General features: G+C 47.3%; 2 protein-coding genes across 10 annotated transcripts in view; both read left to right on the forward strand.

Moving 5' to 3' along the window:
* LOC115556263 (myosin IXB) overlaps positions 1-11,816 on the forward strand; it is a 58,965-nt gene extending 47,149 nt beyond the window's left edge. For 5 of the 9 annotated variants that reach the window (XM_030373422.1, XM_030373426.1, XM_030373425.1 and 2 more), the window contains 16 exons: positions 378-496; positions 1,471-1,652; positions 2,226-2,333; positions 2,634-2,801; positions 3,121-3,162; positions 3,273-3,384; positions 3,578-3,651; positions 3,999-4,191; positions 4,809-4,937; positions 5,313-5,418; positions 5,930-6,061; positions 6,704-6,827; positions 7,633-7,683; positions 8,600-8,715; positions 9,212-9,336; positions 9,970-11,816. In XM_030373422.1, the coding sequence (XP_030229282.1) occupies positions 378-496; positions 1,471-1,652; positions 2,226-2,333; positions 2,634-2,801; positions 3,121-3,162; positions 3,273-3,384; positions 3,578-3,651; positions 3,999-4,191; positions 4,809-4,937; positions 5,313-5,418; positions 5,930-6,061; positions 6,704-6,827; positions 7,633-7,683; positions 8,600-8,715; positions 9,212-9,336; positions 9,970-10,496 (2,308 nt within the window). In that variant the 3' untranslated portion in view covers positions 10,497-11,816. Of the gene's footprint in view, positions 1-377; positions 497-1,470; positions 1,653-2,225; positions 2,334-2,633; positions 2,802-3,120; positions 3,163-3,272; positions 3,385-3,577; positions 3,652-3,998; positions 4,192-4,808; positions 4,938-5,312; positions 5,419-5,929; positions 6,062-6,703; positions 6,828-7,632; positions 7,684-8,599; positions 8,716-9,211; positions 9,337-9,497; positions 9,554-9,969 lie in introns of all 9 variants that reach the window. The other 4 variants (XM_030373424.1, XM_030373430.1, XM_030373428.1 and 1 more) reach the window with 3 other exon arrangements.
* A 509-nt stretch (positions 11,817-12,325) lies between these two features.
* On the forward strand, positions 12,326-17,275 carry use1 (unconventional SNARE in the ER 1 homolog (S. cerevisiae)). Its single transcript, XM_030373431.1, has 8 exons — positions 12,326-12,474; positions 13,023-13,072; positions 13,188-13,266; positions 13,400-13,552; positions 13,656-13,671; positions 13,772-13,802; positions 14,457-14,619; positions 15,138-17,275. Exons 1-8 carry the CDS (start codon positions 12,373-12,375, stop codon positions 15,318-15,320), a joined length of 777 nt encoding a protein of 258 aa, XP_030229291.1. The 5' UTR covers positions 12,326-12,372; the 3' UTR covers positions 15,321-17,275.
* The last annotated feature ends 225 nt before the right edge of the window (positions 17,276-17,500 follow it).

Here is a 17,500-nt window from a genome sequence, read left to right on the forward strand (position 1 = left end):
ACTTTCGGGGGATTAGTTTGGGTATGTGGCGGTTGTTTGCTGGCCTTCGCGCAGAGCCGTTTCTTTCTGATTGTATCCAACTGGTGTCAAGGAAAAAATGCGAGGTATGCTAACATAGAGAGTGCTTGTTTGGCTTCACATGTATTTCAGTCTTATGTGTTTCATAGGTAATTCAAACGAATGCCTCGTTACATTCGGACTATAATCAGTTTGGACTTTAAGAACTGATCCGTTATGATTACCTGGCCAAGCCACAGGTTTGAACTAGTATTCAGGTTACCCTTTTAGATCGTGGAACATGCCCAGCTCTTGATGTTGAATGGTTGAACGAACTATGCATGTTGTGTTTTTAAGTACATGGTCGTTCTGTGTCCCAGGTCAACGGGTTTCCTGAGGATGATCCTGAAGAAGCGGCCCCACAAAGAGGCCCAGACTCCGGACGACGCAGACCTAACCATGGCCCAGTCCCTCAATGACAAGTCGGCTGCAAAGGAAGGTAATTGAACCAGCGGGCGCCTCCTTCCCGGGCTGCATTTAGTGGCCAAGTAAATCAGACGCTTGCGTCTCTAGGAGACGACTCGAAGGGATTAGCGTCCGGTAGTCAGGGGGGGCATTTACTATCCCGTGTGTGTTTAGAATGAGCCGTGTGAAGCACGAATCAGCCCCCCCAGCACTACCTCAAACAAACAGGGGGGGGGGTTAAAGCAGTTAAGGCATGCATGCACGGCTGCTGAAGCCCAAAGTGACCACACTTCCTGGAGAGGGAGAAATGGAAAGCAAAACACAGGTGTGCTAATGTTGTTCCAGGGCCTTGGCTAATCACACTTGTTTTTGCTCTCTGGGTAAACGATGGCCTTTGTGGGGTCACGCTTCACAGTCACAGATTAATACAATAATAATTAGAAGCCGCTGCTCTACCATGAAGTACAAACAGAATTGAGGTCTGGAGGTTAAAGACCAGATGGAGGATTCCTGGGAGGTCATTCCGAACACTAGGTTGTACACGCGCGGTGAAGGCAGGCACCGGAGTGGCTGTGACGAGCTCCCTGCCGATGTTTGGGACCGCAGAGTCGCTTACCAGCCACCCCAAAAGACTCAAGACTCGTTCAGATTACCACACACACACACACACACACACACACACACACACACACACACACACACACACACACACACACACACACACACACACACCCCCCTCTGAGACACTTATTGTATGTTGTACGTCCTTGCACTTAACAATAGTAGTTAGCATCTTATCCTAGCTATCTTTGTTGTCTACGGGGAATGGGTTAGCATATCGATTGTTGGTGCTTGGCACTTGGTTCTACGAACATCCTTGCTGTACCGTCAGCGATATATGGTTTCTCTTTCTTCTGACAAATGTACCAAATGTATTGTAAGTGGATTTGGATGAGAGCGTCTGCCGAGTGTGAACGTGACGCTGGGTGTCTCCGTGTGCGTCTGAAGCCCCGGCGGCCGGCCAGTCGTCCCGCCCCCACTCGGACTCCGCGGGGAAGGGGCTGAGCCGCAACCCCACCATCAAGATCAGCCGCGCCACGCGAGTCTCTGAGCAGTGGAACGCCTCGCTGGACCGCGAGATCACCAACTCCAACGAGCTGCGGCACCTGGACGAGTTCCTAGGCAACCAGGTGAGCTAGACGGACACACACGGACACACGCACACAGACACGCACACAGACACGCACACAGACACACAGACACGCACACAGACACGCACACAGACACGCACACAGACACGCACACAGACGCACACAGACGCACACAGACGCGCACAGACACGCACAGACACACACATACACACATAGACACACACATAGACACACAGACACACAGACACAGACACAGACACACACACACACACACACACACACACACACACACACACACACACACACACACACACACACACACACACACACAGACAAACAGAGACACACACACAACTGATAGCATTAATTATGTGGACGATTGGATATCTAATAAATGACTCTTTATTTAAAAAATGGTCATTAGCTGTCATCTTTTTTACTAAATATAGTTTAATTAAGTTTAGTTATTTATGAATCCATAAAAAGATCCAATTATTTAATATGAATGTCTCCGTTTTTTTCCATGCATCGTTTTTTTTGAGCTGTGTGCCAACTCTTGTATGCCCTCGCTGCATCGATGGACCTTCTGCCTGACACTGTGTGTGCTTGCAGGTGAATGATTTCCGCTCCAGGGGAAAACAGCTGTCGGCCACAGAAGCCATCTTCGTCACGGCGACCATGGAATTCAGGAAGAACATATTGGCCATGTACTCCCTCACGGTGAGTTCACATGCACTCACGCTTTCACTCACGCACACACCTAACACCTCATTTGTCTTTTACATCTTATTGGTCACTCTATGATAAAGTCCAAGCTGTAACTGTAACAGATCAGATTTGTGTATACATTGCATTGCACATCTAATATAGTGCCCGTCAGATGTACAAGGGGAACATGTGATATCTCCTTAAAAGTGCCAATGCAATCGTAGAGGAAACTGAACTAGAAAGCATGAAACACTCATGTTTCATCTCTTTCATCTCCGTCTCCCCTCTCTCTCCCCCTCTCACCTGGAGCAGAAGCTCACCATCGGCTACAAAGACCTGATGAAGGGCTACCAGGCCAAGGTCATCCACCTGGCGGGGGAGGGCCAGAAGGGGGAGGTGCAGCTGGTGGTGAACCTGTTCCAGTCGGTGCTGGACGGCTTCATCAGAGGGGAGATGAAGAAGGAGGAGGAGCCTGTCAAGGTGAGCATATTAACCCTGAGTTGTCTGGGCCTTATCACTATTGCCAAAAATAACATGGCGTAATTATGGTCTTGTATTTACTGTCACCCTCTTTAATGATGATAACAAAAGGACAACTATCCCGATTCCCTCCCAGTCATTTTTCATCCACTGTGCCCCCCTGTTGAGATGTTATTGACGAGCACCATGGTAACAGAAGAGTAGAAGATACAGCTATTGTTGTTGGGCTTTAAAAGGCGGAATTTAGCCTTTACTCAAACGGGCGGTGAGCTGTTGCCTTAGGGGCTGAATTGACGCCCATCCCTTCTTTGTGTTTCAGCCTGCTAAAGCCAGGAAGAAACGCCGGAAAAAGGACAAAAGTGTAAGCATTGAGTTTGGTGTGAAGGTGTTTCCTTTATCTTCCGATTGAATCCCATGGTAAACGTACTGTTGACCAACGCTGACAGATGCCTGTTGTTCCTGTTGCGTTAGATGGACAGCCCCCTGGACCACATGTTCAGCACCTATCAGGTCAACATCATGCAGTCATGTGACCAGTGCACCTCCTACATTTGGGGCATGGAGAAGGCCTACATGTGTAGCTGTGAGTATTGAACGCCTGGCCACACTGACACGGGTCAATGGGTTTAATACATTTCCCTCTAAACGCTGAACAATTCACCCGTTATTTTTTTTCAGCGTTCATCGATTTAAAAAAAAGCTTTTTTGTTCATTGTTCTGCCAACGTATTTTCTTTATATCTTGATGTTTTTTTTTGTTTTTTGTTTTTTCTTCAGATTGCAAAATGGTGTGCCACAAGAAGTGCCTCTGCAAGATCGTGACCGACTGCTCCACCTTCTGCGCCAAAAAGGTAGGGCACCCGTCGCCGTGCAGACCGGTTCAAACCGGTCTGGCACTAGACCTCCACATGGAGCGAGAACAAACCTGCATCTCCTCATGGGAGGAGGTTCTAAAACGTTGTCTCGACTGGTTATTAAGCAGTTATACTATCTAAAAATCATAATATCATTTTCTTTTGCAAGAGAATATAGACAGTTATGTGTTGTATATTGTACACATTCGGTCAGGGGGAACTTCATTATTCAATTTTTTTATTCATATTTTGTATGGATATTTTGCATTATTACTGTATGATTATAATTCATATGGAGACATGATGCCTTGTTGACCGGCTAGTGCTGTCTGTCTCATCCCCAGAGCGACGACGAGTGGGACGGGACGCACTTTGGTGTGCGCATCTGTCGCCTGATCAGCGACAAGAACCCCGTCCCCATGGTGATGGAGATGATGCTGGAGCACGTGGAGATGCACGGCCTGTACACGGAGGGCATCTACCGCAAGTCGGGCTCGGCCAACCGCATCAAGGAGCTGCACCAGCGCCTCGACACAGGTGTGTGTCTGTGAGAGAGTGCGTGTGTGTGTGTGTGTGTGTGTGTGGTGTGTGTGTGTGTGTGTGTGTGTGTGTGTGTGTGTGTGTGTGTGTGTGTGTGTGTGTGTGTGTGTGTGTGTGTGTGTGTGTGTGTGTGTGTGTGTGTGTGTGTGTGTGTGTGTGTGTGTGTGTGTGTCTGTGAGAGAGTACGTGTGTGTGTGCGTGTGCACCTCACTTACTAATTATAAAAACCAATTACCTATCCAAGACATACATACTGCAAGTGTTAGCTAGTCTAAGTTCAAAGAAAGTGTGAGTGTGACTGTAAGTTAGAACATTTTCCCACAAGTCTTTATAAAGTGAAGCTCCTTACTGTGTGTGTGTGTGTGTGTGTGTGTGTGTGTGTGTGTGTGTGTGTGTGTGTGTGTGTGTGTGTGTGTGTGTGTGTGTGTGTGTGTGTGTGTGTGTGTGTTACAAACCATCACTTATCTCCTCTTTGAGTGTAATCAGACAGCGTCTCTCTTCCAGTTCTGAAATGTAAAATAATAATGTAGAAGAAGCCCAATGGGGGGTAATTCCCCGATGTATTGGGCGGTGGGCTCTGACCCAGTGTGTCCGTGTTGTCGTCCGGGCTGTAGACCCCCACCTGGTGTGTCTGGAGGACTACCCCATCCACACGGTGACAGGCCTGGTGAAGCAGTGGCTCCGGGAGCTCCCCGACCCCCTCCTGACCTTCATCCATTACAACGACTTCCTGAGGGCCATCGGTAAGGAGGGTGACGCTAACGACGCGTTCAATGCAAAAGCAAAAAAACGAACCGCATAAAGTCACCACTAAGTGGCGCCATTGAGTAACGGAAAGAACATAGAATGGAAGCGCTGCAGCTTTTCAAAATGACTGGTGAGGTTGATGTGTAAAATGGTATCAATGAACCATTACCAAAAATGGAACTACAAATCCACATAAGTGTCCTGACACCTTTTTTCTAGACGTGTTACTCGTAGAAAAGATACAACCTGTCCAGATACATCAAACAGAAGGAGGGATTATGTAGGGCTATATTTAGAGAGGCAGAAAGGTTCCAGGTTGTACCAAGTGTCTGACGGTGTGTGAGTGTGTGTGTGTGTTTGCCCGGGCGTAGAGCTACCAGAGAAACAGGAACAGCTTCATGCCATCTACAAAGTGCTGGAGGAGCTCCCGACGGCCAACTTCAGCACCTTGGAGAGACTCATCTTCCACCTTGTCAGGTAAACGTTTGACTAGACGGCCTCTGGGAAGGCGGCAACAATAATCCATCCAACGTCAAGATAGTGACGCGTGAGAATGTCGGAGCAATCTTTTTTAATTGTGTCACTAACTCATAGAAAAATCGAAGTCAATAGAAAAATTGGTAAAAAATGTAATTTAACACTTAATGTACACACTTTTTTGTATGTTGTTCATCCTTGCACTTAATTATAGTACTTAGCATTGTGTAGCATCTAATCCTAGCTATCGTTGTTGTAAACAGTGAATGGGTTAACCTAGTGATTGTTAGTGCTTTGCACTTGGTTGTTGAACATCCTTACGTTACCGAGCGCGATGTATTGTTTCTCTGCTTGTGAAAAAAGTACTTATTGTAGGTCGCTTTGGATAAAAGCGTCGGCTAAATGTAAATTAACCAAGTGAATAAACCTTCTACCACTGAAATGTGAACAACAAACTCCTCGCTCACGAGAGTGTTATTTTTTTTCGCCATGTTTTGTCCCCGCTCCGCAGGGTGTCCAAGGAGGAACCTCACAACCGCATGTCCCCCAACTCCCTGGCCATCGTGTTCGCCCCCTGCATCCTGCGCTGCCCCGACAGCGCAGACCCCCTGATGAGCATGAGAGACGTGGCCAAGACCACCACGTAAGCCCCCCTCGACCCGGCCCACCGCAGCCCCTCACCGGAGAAGAGCCAGAACCACACGAATCACGGGCCGACCGACTCGATTAGATTGATCCCTGAGATTCGTCCGTTGATTCACGAATATTCTGATACATCGTCGGTCCATTATAGTCGCAGGGCGGCGTGTGGCTCGGGAGGTACAGCAGAGCGGGTTGGCTGGTAACCTGAAGGTTGCTAGTTCAATCCCCGGCTCCTCCTAGAGTGTCGAGGTGTCCCTGAGCGAGACACCTCACCCTAACCACTCCCAACCAGCTGGCTGTCTCCTTGCATTGTGGACACCACCGTCTGTGTGTGTATGTGTGCATGAATGGGTGCATTTTTTTTATAAATGGGTGAATGTACGGCAATATTGTAAAGCGCTTTGAGTGGCCACTGGTTAGAAAAGCTTTATATAAATACAGTTATAAGTCCATTTACCATTTACCGTCGATTACTCATCAGTTCTCTGAAAACTCCTGAACTTTGACTCATTCAATTAACTCTTGATTATCTTATCCATTTAGTCAAAGCATCGATTAATTGGCTGATTGGTTCAACTTCCGGTGTTCCGTCGTCCCTCTCTCCTCGCGTGCGTCCCGGTTTAAACTCCGTCCTGCGCCTCAGGTGCGTGGAGCTGGTGATCAACGAGCAGATCAGACGCTACAACGAGAAGATGGAGGAGATCGAGCAGCTGGAATACGCCGAGACTCTGGCCGTCAACCAGCTGAAGCTCAAGAGGCAGAACACGGTGAGACCCGGCCCACACGCTCCAGAGACTGTGCCCGCCAACCTGGTACGGTCTGAGCTCACACCCCTCACCCCGTTGAGGTAGCATCATAGCCTGTTTTGTCCTGATCCTCTGATAGACAGTGTCAGCAATTCTTATCAAGAGTAGACATGTTCTGATGCCTTTTTCCCCGATACCGATTCCTGAACTTGAGCATCGGCCGATACCGAGCACATACCGATACAGAATCAAGCATTGTCACTACTAATAGCACTTGTCATTATTGAAGGGTTCTCTTACGATGACAGCAATGTATAGTAGGTTCACTTACTGACAACAATAAAAAAAAATCAGAACTAGATCACTTACATTTATAATCTATAATTAGAGTAATACTTGATATTATAATAATTGATATTCTTGTAGTTAAGCGTGAGCCTCCATGTTTTTTTCGACTTGGTAGCTTGAACGTACGTGGGTCGGAGATGAAAGGTTTCCTATTTCGACTATCCACCTCCAACCGTTAATCAACGCAGCATAACATCGCACGTGTTTGTGATGTTCTTTGCCTGCTTGTAAATAAGCTAGTAATGTTATGGTATCGGATTGGTGCATAGACTTGCGTACTCGCCGATAATTGATACTGCATTTTAGGCAGGATCGGAGGAATTTCCGATACTAGTGTTATCTGTATCGGAACAAGTCTTATCAAGAGTTCTACGGTCGGAGTTCTACCATGTTTGTTGTGCTTTACCATGTCAGTTCTAGTGCGAGGTTCCGTGTGTTCTGTGGGTAACGTTCAGCAATCTTCCTTGTCTCCCCTTAGCACTACTGGCATTTCCCTCTCAGGTTCTCAGCTCCTTACAAAGGAGTGGTGGTATGTATCATGAAGCACTAGTCTCGAGTAGTCCTGGTAGTAGTGGTAGACGTAGTGAGTGTGTCATGTGCACATTGCTGATGCGGCTCTGCATGGCATGTTGACCTACGGTGATCTGTGACCTCCTCTCCCCCTCTCTCCTTCCCTCTCTCCCTCTCCTCATTCCGTCCTTTCGACTGATGTTGTTCCTCTCTTACTAACCGGTCGTTGGCTGCATGTTGCTAGTGGAGTGTGGTGGTTGTTCTGTTTGTGATGAATCCCTGTTCTCATGTGTGGTTGTTCATTTGGTTGGTTGGTTTTTGTGTGCCGTGTTCTTCAGTAGTTGGTTATGGGTTCTAGAGGTTCTGGTACGTTCTGAATGGTTTGCCTTTTGTGAGCCAAACCCTTTCTGAGAATACAGTGGCTTCCGAAGCATTCCAGTAAAGGACACTTAAATCAATTGAGGCCATTTGTTTTTGCTGTAAATAATATATTTGAGGAGATATTTTTTATTTTTGTAAGGCTAAAAGAAGGTGTTCCTTCCCCCTGAAGGGACTTAAAAAAAAACACACAGAGCCCTCACTTGGTGCCTATAAATCCCGAAACTAAAACAGTCGGTCACCCATTCAAGTGGTTTCTATTGAGCCGATTCCATCGTGCCGCTGTATCTCTCAGCCTCCTTCCCGGCCTCCTCTCTCTCTCTCTCCACCTCATCCACCTGCTATGTTCTACAGAGCGGCTGCCAGTACGGCATGTTGCAGATGCATGAGTCTATACAGTCGCCATTCTCGCAGTCCTCCCTTTAGATCACCCACTAAAGTGGTATCGATCGAAGTCTTGGGTCCCAACACAACCAACCTAACACCATGTCCACCCGGCTCTGACACTGTGATCCGAGTGGAGTCCCGGTGTGATGTAGAACATTCTTCTCCTCCAGCTCAACGAGAAGCCCGGCTGTGACCTGACGGCCGTGCCTGAGAACGAACCCCTGGACTCGGACGCCGAGGCAGAGCAGAACCTCATGGAGCGCATCAAGACCATCAAGCAAGAGAAGTACGATATCTTAGTTTAACAAAAAAAAATTCCTTGCCTGTATATTTGCTTCGTTAAACACACACGCACGCACCGTTACACATCACAAATATGCATTTATATACACATGCACGCACAATTACACATCAACTCACAAATATGCATTTATAAACACACACACACACACCATTACACATCATCTCATAAATATGCATTTATAAACACACTCAAGCATGCATACACAACTATACAATCACATATACAACCTCACAAGAAGAAGACTATGAACCCCATTGAAATGCAGAACCATCACACTATTAAAGAGCCCCTATTGTCCCACCAGGAACAACGGGAATGAGCCGTCAGAGGTTCACCACTTAAAATAATCCAGCCACCTGTGACATCACATGTGTCCACCTAGATCACCCTAGATAAAACACGGGCTCTGGTCTGTGGAATGTCACCCTTTGCCTCCTTTCTCCTCTCGTTAACGTCCCCCTTCCTCGGCCCCGCTCAGGGACGACCTGGCGTGCCGCCTCCCGGAGCTGGAGCAGCCGGGCTCGGACCAGGAAAACCTGGACTCTGAGGCCTCGCTGAGCTCCGAGAGCCTCCTGGACGACCAGCGACGCTCCGAGGCAGAAGGTTAGTACTGAGGGGCGCTCTCTCTCTCTCTGTCTCTGTCTCTCCCTCTCTCCCTCTCCCTCTCCCTCTCCCTCTCCCTCTCTCTCTCTGCCCTTGGGCCGCTGCCTCCACTCGGTGGGTTTCTGACCTTCCACACGCCTGGGTCTTCTGTTCCGGTGCAGGTCGGGACCAGTGATGGTGAGGTGGTGGCGGTGGCGTCTGCGCTATAGCCAAGAAGGTTGGAGAAACTGCAACCACCGTGTGTGTGTGTGTGTGATCTCTTGCATGGATTGCTTGCTTGGTGTCAATCTTCATAGTTGATCAGTTGTAAGATCCCATCGATTAGTTGGTGCAGGCCCTGTGTAACGCGCATGCAAGGTGCATGTTATCACCTCCTCTCACCGTCATCTTCATCTTTTATAAACATTTAAATCTGCAACGCAAGCAAAAGTTCTTTAACATTGCATTCACCTTATACTTAACCATGTTTTCCCATCGTCCGAAAACATGATGAGTTCCACCATTCTCCTCTTGGTGGTTCAGAGCTGCGTGAACATCCTTGCACACTAACCCTTTCAGACCGGCTGCTCTGAGAGACGACCAGACGCTGTCGCCCCCCCGTCCACTGACTCTCCTCCTCCCCTTCCCCTCCAGGACCCAGCTGGGCCCTGCAGAGGAGCTCCAAGCAGGTCTCCCGACCCCGACCTCTCCTCTCTGACCTCTCCCCGCAACCCAAGGCCCCCGGTGGACCGCGTCTCTCCCCGCAGAGCCTCAGCCCTGGCAGCTCCTCTTCCTCCTCCCCCTCCTCCTCCTCCCCCTCCTCCTCCTCCTCCTCCTCCACCCCCACCACTCCAAACGTCAGACTCCAGCTCATGCGGAATCCGGTCATCCCCGGCACGGTGAAGCTCCCCCACGGCCTGCTGGCTCAGTCCCGGTCCCTGGACCCGGGCCCCTCCCCCCAGGCCGCCTGCGGCTCCAGGCCGCCGCGGAGGGCGAGGGACCCGCCCGGCCGGCGCAAGGACATCACCCAGTCCATGTACCTGGACGGCGCCGCCGCCTCCTCCTCCGTCTCCATGACTACGCTCATCCCGCCGTGCCAGCAGACTCACGGCTCCGCCCACCAGGGCCGAAGACGCTTCTCCGACCCGGACCCCTCTCGCACGGAGAGCAGCGACGCTTGACGGGGCGGGCGGTCACTGAGGGGGGCGGCCCTGGGACAGGAGAGGGAGCCGGCCCCCCAGTGGAGAGACGTCCGTCCCCCCAGTGGAGAGACGTCCGTCCACAGGAAGGGCCGCCCGGAGAGGTTAAGACGCTAGGGGAACTACAATAGAGAAACACACAATAGGACACAGCCACGGATAGGAGACGACAGGAGGGCTTTATGGGTTATGTGGATGACCGCCATGTGACGGGAAGGAGAGAGGAAGGCAAAAACGGACTTGTTAAGTAGAGGTTTCCATGGTAACCAGTTTAAGAGTTACCCTTTTAGAATCTTGTCGTCCTGAGACTTTGACACAACAGGTCATGATGTTGCCAAGCACTTTTTCTATCATTATTAATATATTGTGGTCATGGACGTTGATCGGAAGGGGCTGGAGTTATAACGGCCTCACGATGGACCTTTTGGACACAAAACCTTTTTTTTTCTTGCGATTTTTACCCACATTACCCACCATCATTTGTGCTATTTCAAGGACATCCTACAGGCTATAACTGCACCTTTTACATGTATTTCGTAGTATTCGCAATAAGCACATTAAGCCAGTGTGCTTGTTTAGAAGTTGACTAGTGCCTTGATTTTGTATCGTTACTGAACGGCATACAAGCAAAACAGTTTGTCCACGTTAACTATACGGCATGGATCGAGGGGAGAGAGGGATGGGCTGTTACCCTTTGTCTTACGGTAGAGGGGTCTTTTGTGTAAATACTTCTGAGCAGATTGTACGTCAAACCAACTCAAGAGGTGTTACAAACGTCAAAAGACACACACACACACACACACACACACACACACACACACACACACTATGAATGTCCTGGCGCCTTACGAGTCTCCGAGGAGTTTCACTCTTTACCCACAGCGACACACGCCGAGAGAAGCCACCGTCACGGCAATAGGGAAACGCTCACAAGCAACACTCACCACTTTTCCTCGGGCTCAAAGCAGACACCCAGTAACAATGTTAGCCCCCATGGCACGATGTCTACCACCCTCAAGTCCTCACATAAAGATATGGCTGAACCCACACATGTGTGTATGTTACCCGGCTTCCAAGGTGGAAGCAAGGTGGCACAATAAAAGCGTACCTCGTTGAAGTATGGTATTTTTGCCGACTTTGTATTTGTAAAACTAATGTTTCTCTTTGCTGTTGAATGCCGTCTCGTCCGTGTGTCATGTTTTGAGTGGGATAAGAAGACGATGTGTTTTGGTGTGTGATTGGATCTGTATGATGTTGTGTTACCATTGACGGGACAAGATAGTAAATGATGCTTGTAATAACCTCTGTGTGTTATTTTTTTTATATGAATAAGTTCTGAGAGCCCATGTCAATATAATTTATTATGAAGTACAGATAGAAAATATTAGACAGATATTCTGTTGATAAAGGATAAATTCTTTGTTGATTAAACTAAGTTAATTGTAGATATTAAATAATAATTGTATATATTAAAATACAGCTAGCATACAGGGTTATTCTGCATGCATAAATAATTGATATTTCTACAAATATCTGTTTTAAGACAATATGCTCACCTAAGGTAAATGTGATGCAATAATGTACCTGATGATTCAACCGTGATATTATTTCAGTGCACTGCAGATTGGGTAAAAAAATAATCGACTAAGGTGTAATGTTATTCTGCTAGTATTCTTCTCTACTACACAGTAATATACAACTACAACAGGACGACTGTAAACTTAAACAAAAAAAATATATATATCTTGCACGATACTAGTAATCCTAAATACATCAATCTGGCGTGACGACATCATTGCCCGCCCCTCTCTAAAGTCTAGTTACGTCAAAATTCCGCGACGCCCTGTCAGATCCAAACATGGCTTCGTCTAGGCTAGAAATCAATTTTATCAGGTTATTGTCTCGCTGCGAATCTATAGCTGCCGAAAAACGAGGTGAGACAGAATGGCGATTAGAAAAGGTAAGCATTGCATCCGTTTGTCACTGTCTTTCGATTTTTATTTCATTCTCCTGTTGCACACTCCCTCGGAGAGCCACGTCGTCAATGACCAATCGTAAATACCTATTATATTCGCCCTCCACACGAACACTTGCTTTCATTTCATTGTAAAAAATACACCCGTATTATAATACTAACTTATTCCCAAAATCCGAGATCTTCGTTATTAATGTTCATTTGGAGCCAAGTTGCATCTGTAGCTCGTCATGTAAAATATGACAAGTCATAGGACGGTGTTACACATCGCACTGGCTCAGAATCAGGCCAGGGAACCTGATGCTGTTGCAGCATAGACCTGTCAGTCATTAGGGACACTAACACAACAATGTTTGATGGCTGTGGAGTTTCATGCACTAGCATGGCATATTGCATATCATGTAAACAAACCTTAAACCGGCTCTATTGGCCGTAATAGTAATACGCGGAAAGGATTTCAAATACGTGGTTCTTTCCTTCTGAGCTCTGGTTTTTCTGCTTTAAGGTGATAAATCTGATTTTCTCTTTTTCAGTATGTTGGTGCCCTCGAGGATATGTTGGTGGCTTTGAGGAAAACCCCAAGGTAAAGTTAGTTGTATATTTTATCATGGATGATAGTCCAAAACGGTTGAATTAATCATGTGCAATCTTTTACAATGTATGTGATTACAGACTGTATCTATTTTTTTCCCCCCAAGCAAACCTACACCAGAAGTGTTGACAGATTACACAAGGAAGGTAGACTTCCTAAAGGGAATCCTGGATGCTGAGAAATTGGTCAGTATAGATGAATCATGCGCTGTCACGAACACTGTTCAAGTTGTATTGATAGTAATTTTCTCAACGGGTGAAATGCTGTATGTAATCACAGTAAAGAGAAAAAAATTCAGAGTCCCATTTTTTTCTTCAGTCTTCAACAACAGAGAAAGCATTAGCCAATCAACTTCTTGCTCCGGGACGAACTCCCACGATAGCCAATGAGAGAACGCCTGCATCAAAGACGGTTCACATGCAGACGAAGGCCCGGTGTACAGAAGAGATGAGGAATGAGCTGTTGGGCACGGTAAGGGGGTTGGCTTACTTTAAGTCCACGCTGACCTTCAAATCTACTTAGTGTAACATTCTGAAAGTAAGACATTTTCCTCTTTTCCAATCCCCTCTCACAGGACGCGTCGGGGACGGGTGAGGACTTTGTAAAAAAAGAAAACAAAACTTATTCAAAAAGGACAACTTAAAAATGCATTCTTGAAATGTTATAACCCTTTTAATCTTTTCTCCTTAGGTAACGCGAATCAGGATTTGCGAAACAGAAGGTAAACAGAAGTCTATCAAATATAGTTAAAGTTTAAGGATGTGTCAAAGTCTGTTCAAAGATAAGGTCAATCTATGTGACATTGGCCGTGCATCCCCTGTCAGTTTCCAATCCTCAACACTTGAGACACCTTGTCCGTCAGACTAGAGCTGGAAAGAATATGAAATGTACCGTGGCTCCGAAATGAAATGACCGGATGTTCTACATTTGACATTTTTGCCATTTAGCAGACACTTTTATCCAAAGCGACTTACTACAAGTGCATTGGTCAGAAGATAGATAAAGAATATATTGCTGTGTCGTTACAGTAAGGATGTTCATAGAACCAAGTGCCAAGCACTAACAATCGTTAGGTTAACCCATTCCCCGTGTGCAACAAAGATAGCTAGGATAAGAAGCTACACAAAAACATTTCAAGTACATGGATTTACAACACACAATAAGTGTGTACATAAAGTGTCAGGACGCACAAACACAAAAGAACTGCATAAGGGAGGAGGCTATGCAGAGTCAAGGTGAACTCTGAACAAGTGAGTCTTGAGTCTTTTGCTGAAGCTAGTGAGCGACTCTTGGGGTCCTGACCCGTGGAGCGGCGGCGGTGTCAGCGGGCGGCTAACGGGGGGGGGGGGTCCTGTGTCCCTTTCGGGGTCCCCAGGGGCGTGCCTCTGGACGAGCGGCAGACGGCGACGGAGCTGGACGCGGTGCTGCAGCACCACCACCTGCTGCAGGAGAAGCTGGCCGAGGACATGCTGCACCTGGCCCGGAACCTGAAGAATAACACCATGGCCGCCCAGAACATCATCAAGCAGGACAACCAGGTTGGCCGCCGGCGGGCTTTCGTCCGCCGGACGAACCGGAACCCGGGGGGGGGGGGGGCTGGGAGGGTGGTTGTGTGCCGATTCGTGGTACTCTCTTACTGTGCGGTTAATGTGAGACGAAATCTAGTTTGAGACATTTTGATCTTCTTAACCCTAACCCTATCCCATTGATGGATGTGTTCACGTTATAGTGAAACTCTGATTCCCTTCTGGCTGCAGATATGATAATAATCATTATATATTCGGCGCATTTCAGTCACTTAAGGTCACCTTGCAACGGGTAAAAACATGCAGCAATAAAAGCATAAAATAACAGCATCAAACATTATATATATGATATGATATCGCAGTATGGAGGTGAAAATCACGAACTAGGCAGTTTCGGCGCTAACAATTTCTTTCAGGTGTTCAGATGTGAGCCTGTAAGATCTCAGGGTACCACCGGCCCTTCAAGGTGCAGCGCTGGTCGTCCACGGTAGTAACTGGCCTGTGTTCCCCTCTCCCTCCGGCCCCCGCAGACGCTCAGCCACTCGATGCGGCAGGCCGACGTGAACTTTGATAAGCTGAAGACGGAATCGGAGCGGCTGGAGCAGCACACCAAGAAGGCCGTCAACTGGTTCCTGTGGATCATGCTCTTCCTCGTCTCCTTCACCTTCATCAGCATGATCCTCTTCATCCGAATCTTCCCCCGGCTGAGATGAGGGTAGCGAGGTCGACGTGGCGGATGGCCAGTTTACCATCGTAACTCCTCAGGGGGATGGGGTCTGCTTGTTTTTGAGCAGGACAATGACGCAGAACGAACGGCACGTTGCTGAGGGGCGGGGCTACGTCTCCATAGGCTGCGTTCCGAAAATTTGTACATTCAAAATCGTTGGTCAGCAATTGGTACTTCCAAACCTCTGTATAACTTGTGACAAAACAGTACCTATATACACACATGCAGTCTTATCAGCCTGGCCTGCTCTAGATTATGTTTTTCAGCAGCAGCACCGATGCTTCGGAAGGCATTTGAGTGCTCTAGAATTGTGTTAAATCACAGCACACTATGCCAATATGCCTTAGTTGTTAATTAAGAGAATATATCCAGGTCATTCAGTCAGCACAGGCAAGCTCCTTCACACAGCGACCACTGTTGGGCTGAAGAAGAACGCTGTGCCGACACATTGGCTGACCGCTTGATGTTATGAATACATGCCCCATTAGGAGTCTTACCTCGGAAGTGCAGCGTCTCAGTCGGTACTGCAGTCCGGACATAAGAGGTTCAACCTTCAACCAATGGTCACATCGTCTTCTGAGACTGTTGAAGGTCTATAGTGTGAGTAGTAAGGCAGAGATATTGATGTCTTTGGGTCAGATTTATGACCGTAAGAGGACTCGGGTCTTAAATATTATGGAGCTCTACATGAATTAGCTAATGATAGTCTTTGTTTTGCTAAAAGCTGTATTGGTGATGTTTTTAGTCTTAGTAATGAAGGTAACCGATTGTGATGCTTACTATAGATTATTGGCTTATCCTGGGGGTTACTCCCTGCCAATCTGATGAAGTATATTATATATTTATCACTTACACAAATTAGGAGTTTCCTGTAAATGAAAAGCCTTCTAGCGCCCTCTGTCGTTCAACTATCGGTCGCTGCTCTATCTATATGTCGCCACAGGGTGTCAGGCAAGACTTTTGAAAAGCAACACATAACCCCAACGAACCCTTCCACCTATTTAAAAACGATTCGAGGGAAGACGTTTGACTAAATAAAGGCTGAGAGCTGTTGAACCTCGTTAAGCATTTGGCGTGACCATTATTTTCATCAGTTTGATGAAAAACATATACTTCTGTTTATGCTTTGACAAGGCTGAACTTTTAGCGTTCACCTCGGAAGCCAGTAAAGCAAAACATACAAGTTATGCTTGGCCTTTCGGATGGGGGTGTAATGCGCTCAACTCCAGCCCTTCGGTATGTTCCGCCCATGTTGTGAGTTTGAATCCGAGGCCATTCCGAGGTGTTGGTTGCCGAGCGGCCTGCCCGGGCTTGCCGCTCCGCGGTGCTGGCCCTTCCCTTCTCCCCTCCTCCTGCAAGCGCCCTACCTCACGACTCTATATATGAGGCCCAGCTCGCCTGCTGTGTATTTCGGGATCCATGGGGGGTATTTCTATCTGGCGGAAGCCAAGGTATGTAGGCCTCCAGGAGACCAAATCAGGTTGTGTGACAGAGGTGGAGGCATCGTTCATATTGTCGCAGCTGCTTTAGGCACGCCACGCCACTAAAGCAGACTCAAGTCGGTTGGGCTTTTGTTTTAAATTTCCCTAAAAACATTCGTTTCAAAATAGTCATTTCGTTTTTGGTGTTGAAGTTCCTACGAAAACTGAAGTATTTTCGATGTTTTTGGTGCTAACAATTTGTGGATGCTTGCTGTTCTGTGTCAGCCCAGGGACATTGCCTAAGTGTAGTCCAGGTGTGTTTCTTATGAATGGGGAGTGCAAGGCTAATTTATGGTGTTTCTCCCTGACCTTTGACCTGATCAACTTGAATGAGCCCCTGAGGTCAGTTCTCTATTCCTATGGAAGCTGGCTCCAAACACAGTCGTTCATTATTCACAAAAGCAATGTGGAGGAGCATATCTTATTTTAATAAACAACTAAGATAATCATACATCCAGTTCACCACTCGCTTGTCTCTTTCTTGTCCCATTATACATCAACCTTGGTGTGTGTGTGTGTGTGTGTGTGTGTGTGTGTGTGTGTGTGTGTGTGTGTGTGTGTTTGATTTACCTAATCCTTCAAACAGCAAGGTGCATACAAGTTCTAAGACATACAAGTACTTCCATTTAGCTCTTTTTAATTTAATTTTTGGCTGTGTCAAAAACTCTAGGATTTAGGTTGCCGA

Source organism: Gadus morhua, chromosome 12, assembly GCF_902167405.1.
Source record: "Gadus morhua chromosome 12, gadMor3.0, whole genome shotgun sequence".
Classification (NCBI taxonomy): Eukaryota; Metazoa; Chordata; class Actinopteri; order Gadiformes; family Gadidae; genus Gadus; species Gadus morhua.

Coding starts and splice junctions, on each gene's coding strand:
- use1 (XM_030373431.1), top strand. CDS start 12,373: ATGGCTTCGTCTAGGCTAGAAATCAATTTTATCAGGTTATTGTCTCGC. Junction 12,475..13,022: donor CAGAATGGCGATTAGAAAAG/GTAAGCATTGCA, acceptor TCTCTTTTTCAG/TATGTTGGTGCCCTCGAGGA. Junction 13,267..13,399: donor TCCTGGATGCTGAGAAATTG/GTCAGTATAGAT, acceptor TTTTTTCTTCAG/TCTTCAACAACAGAGAAAGC.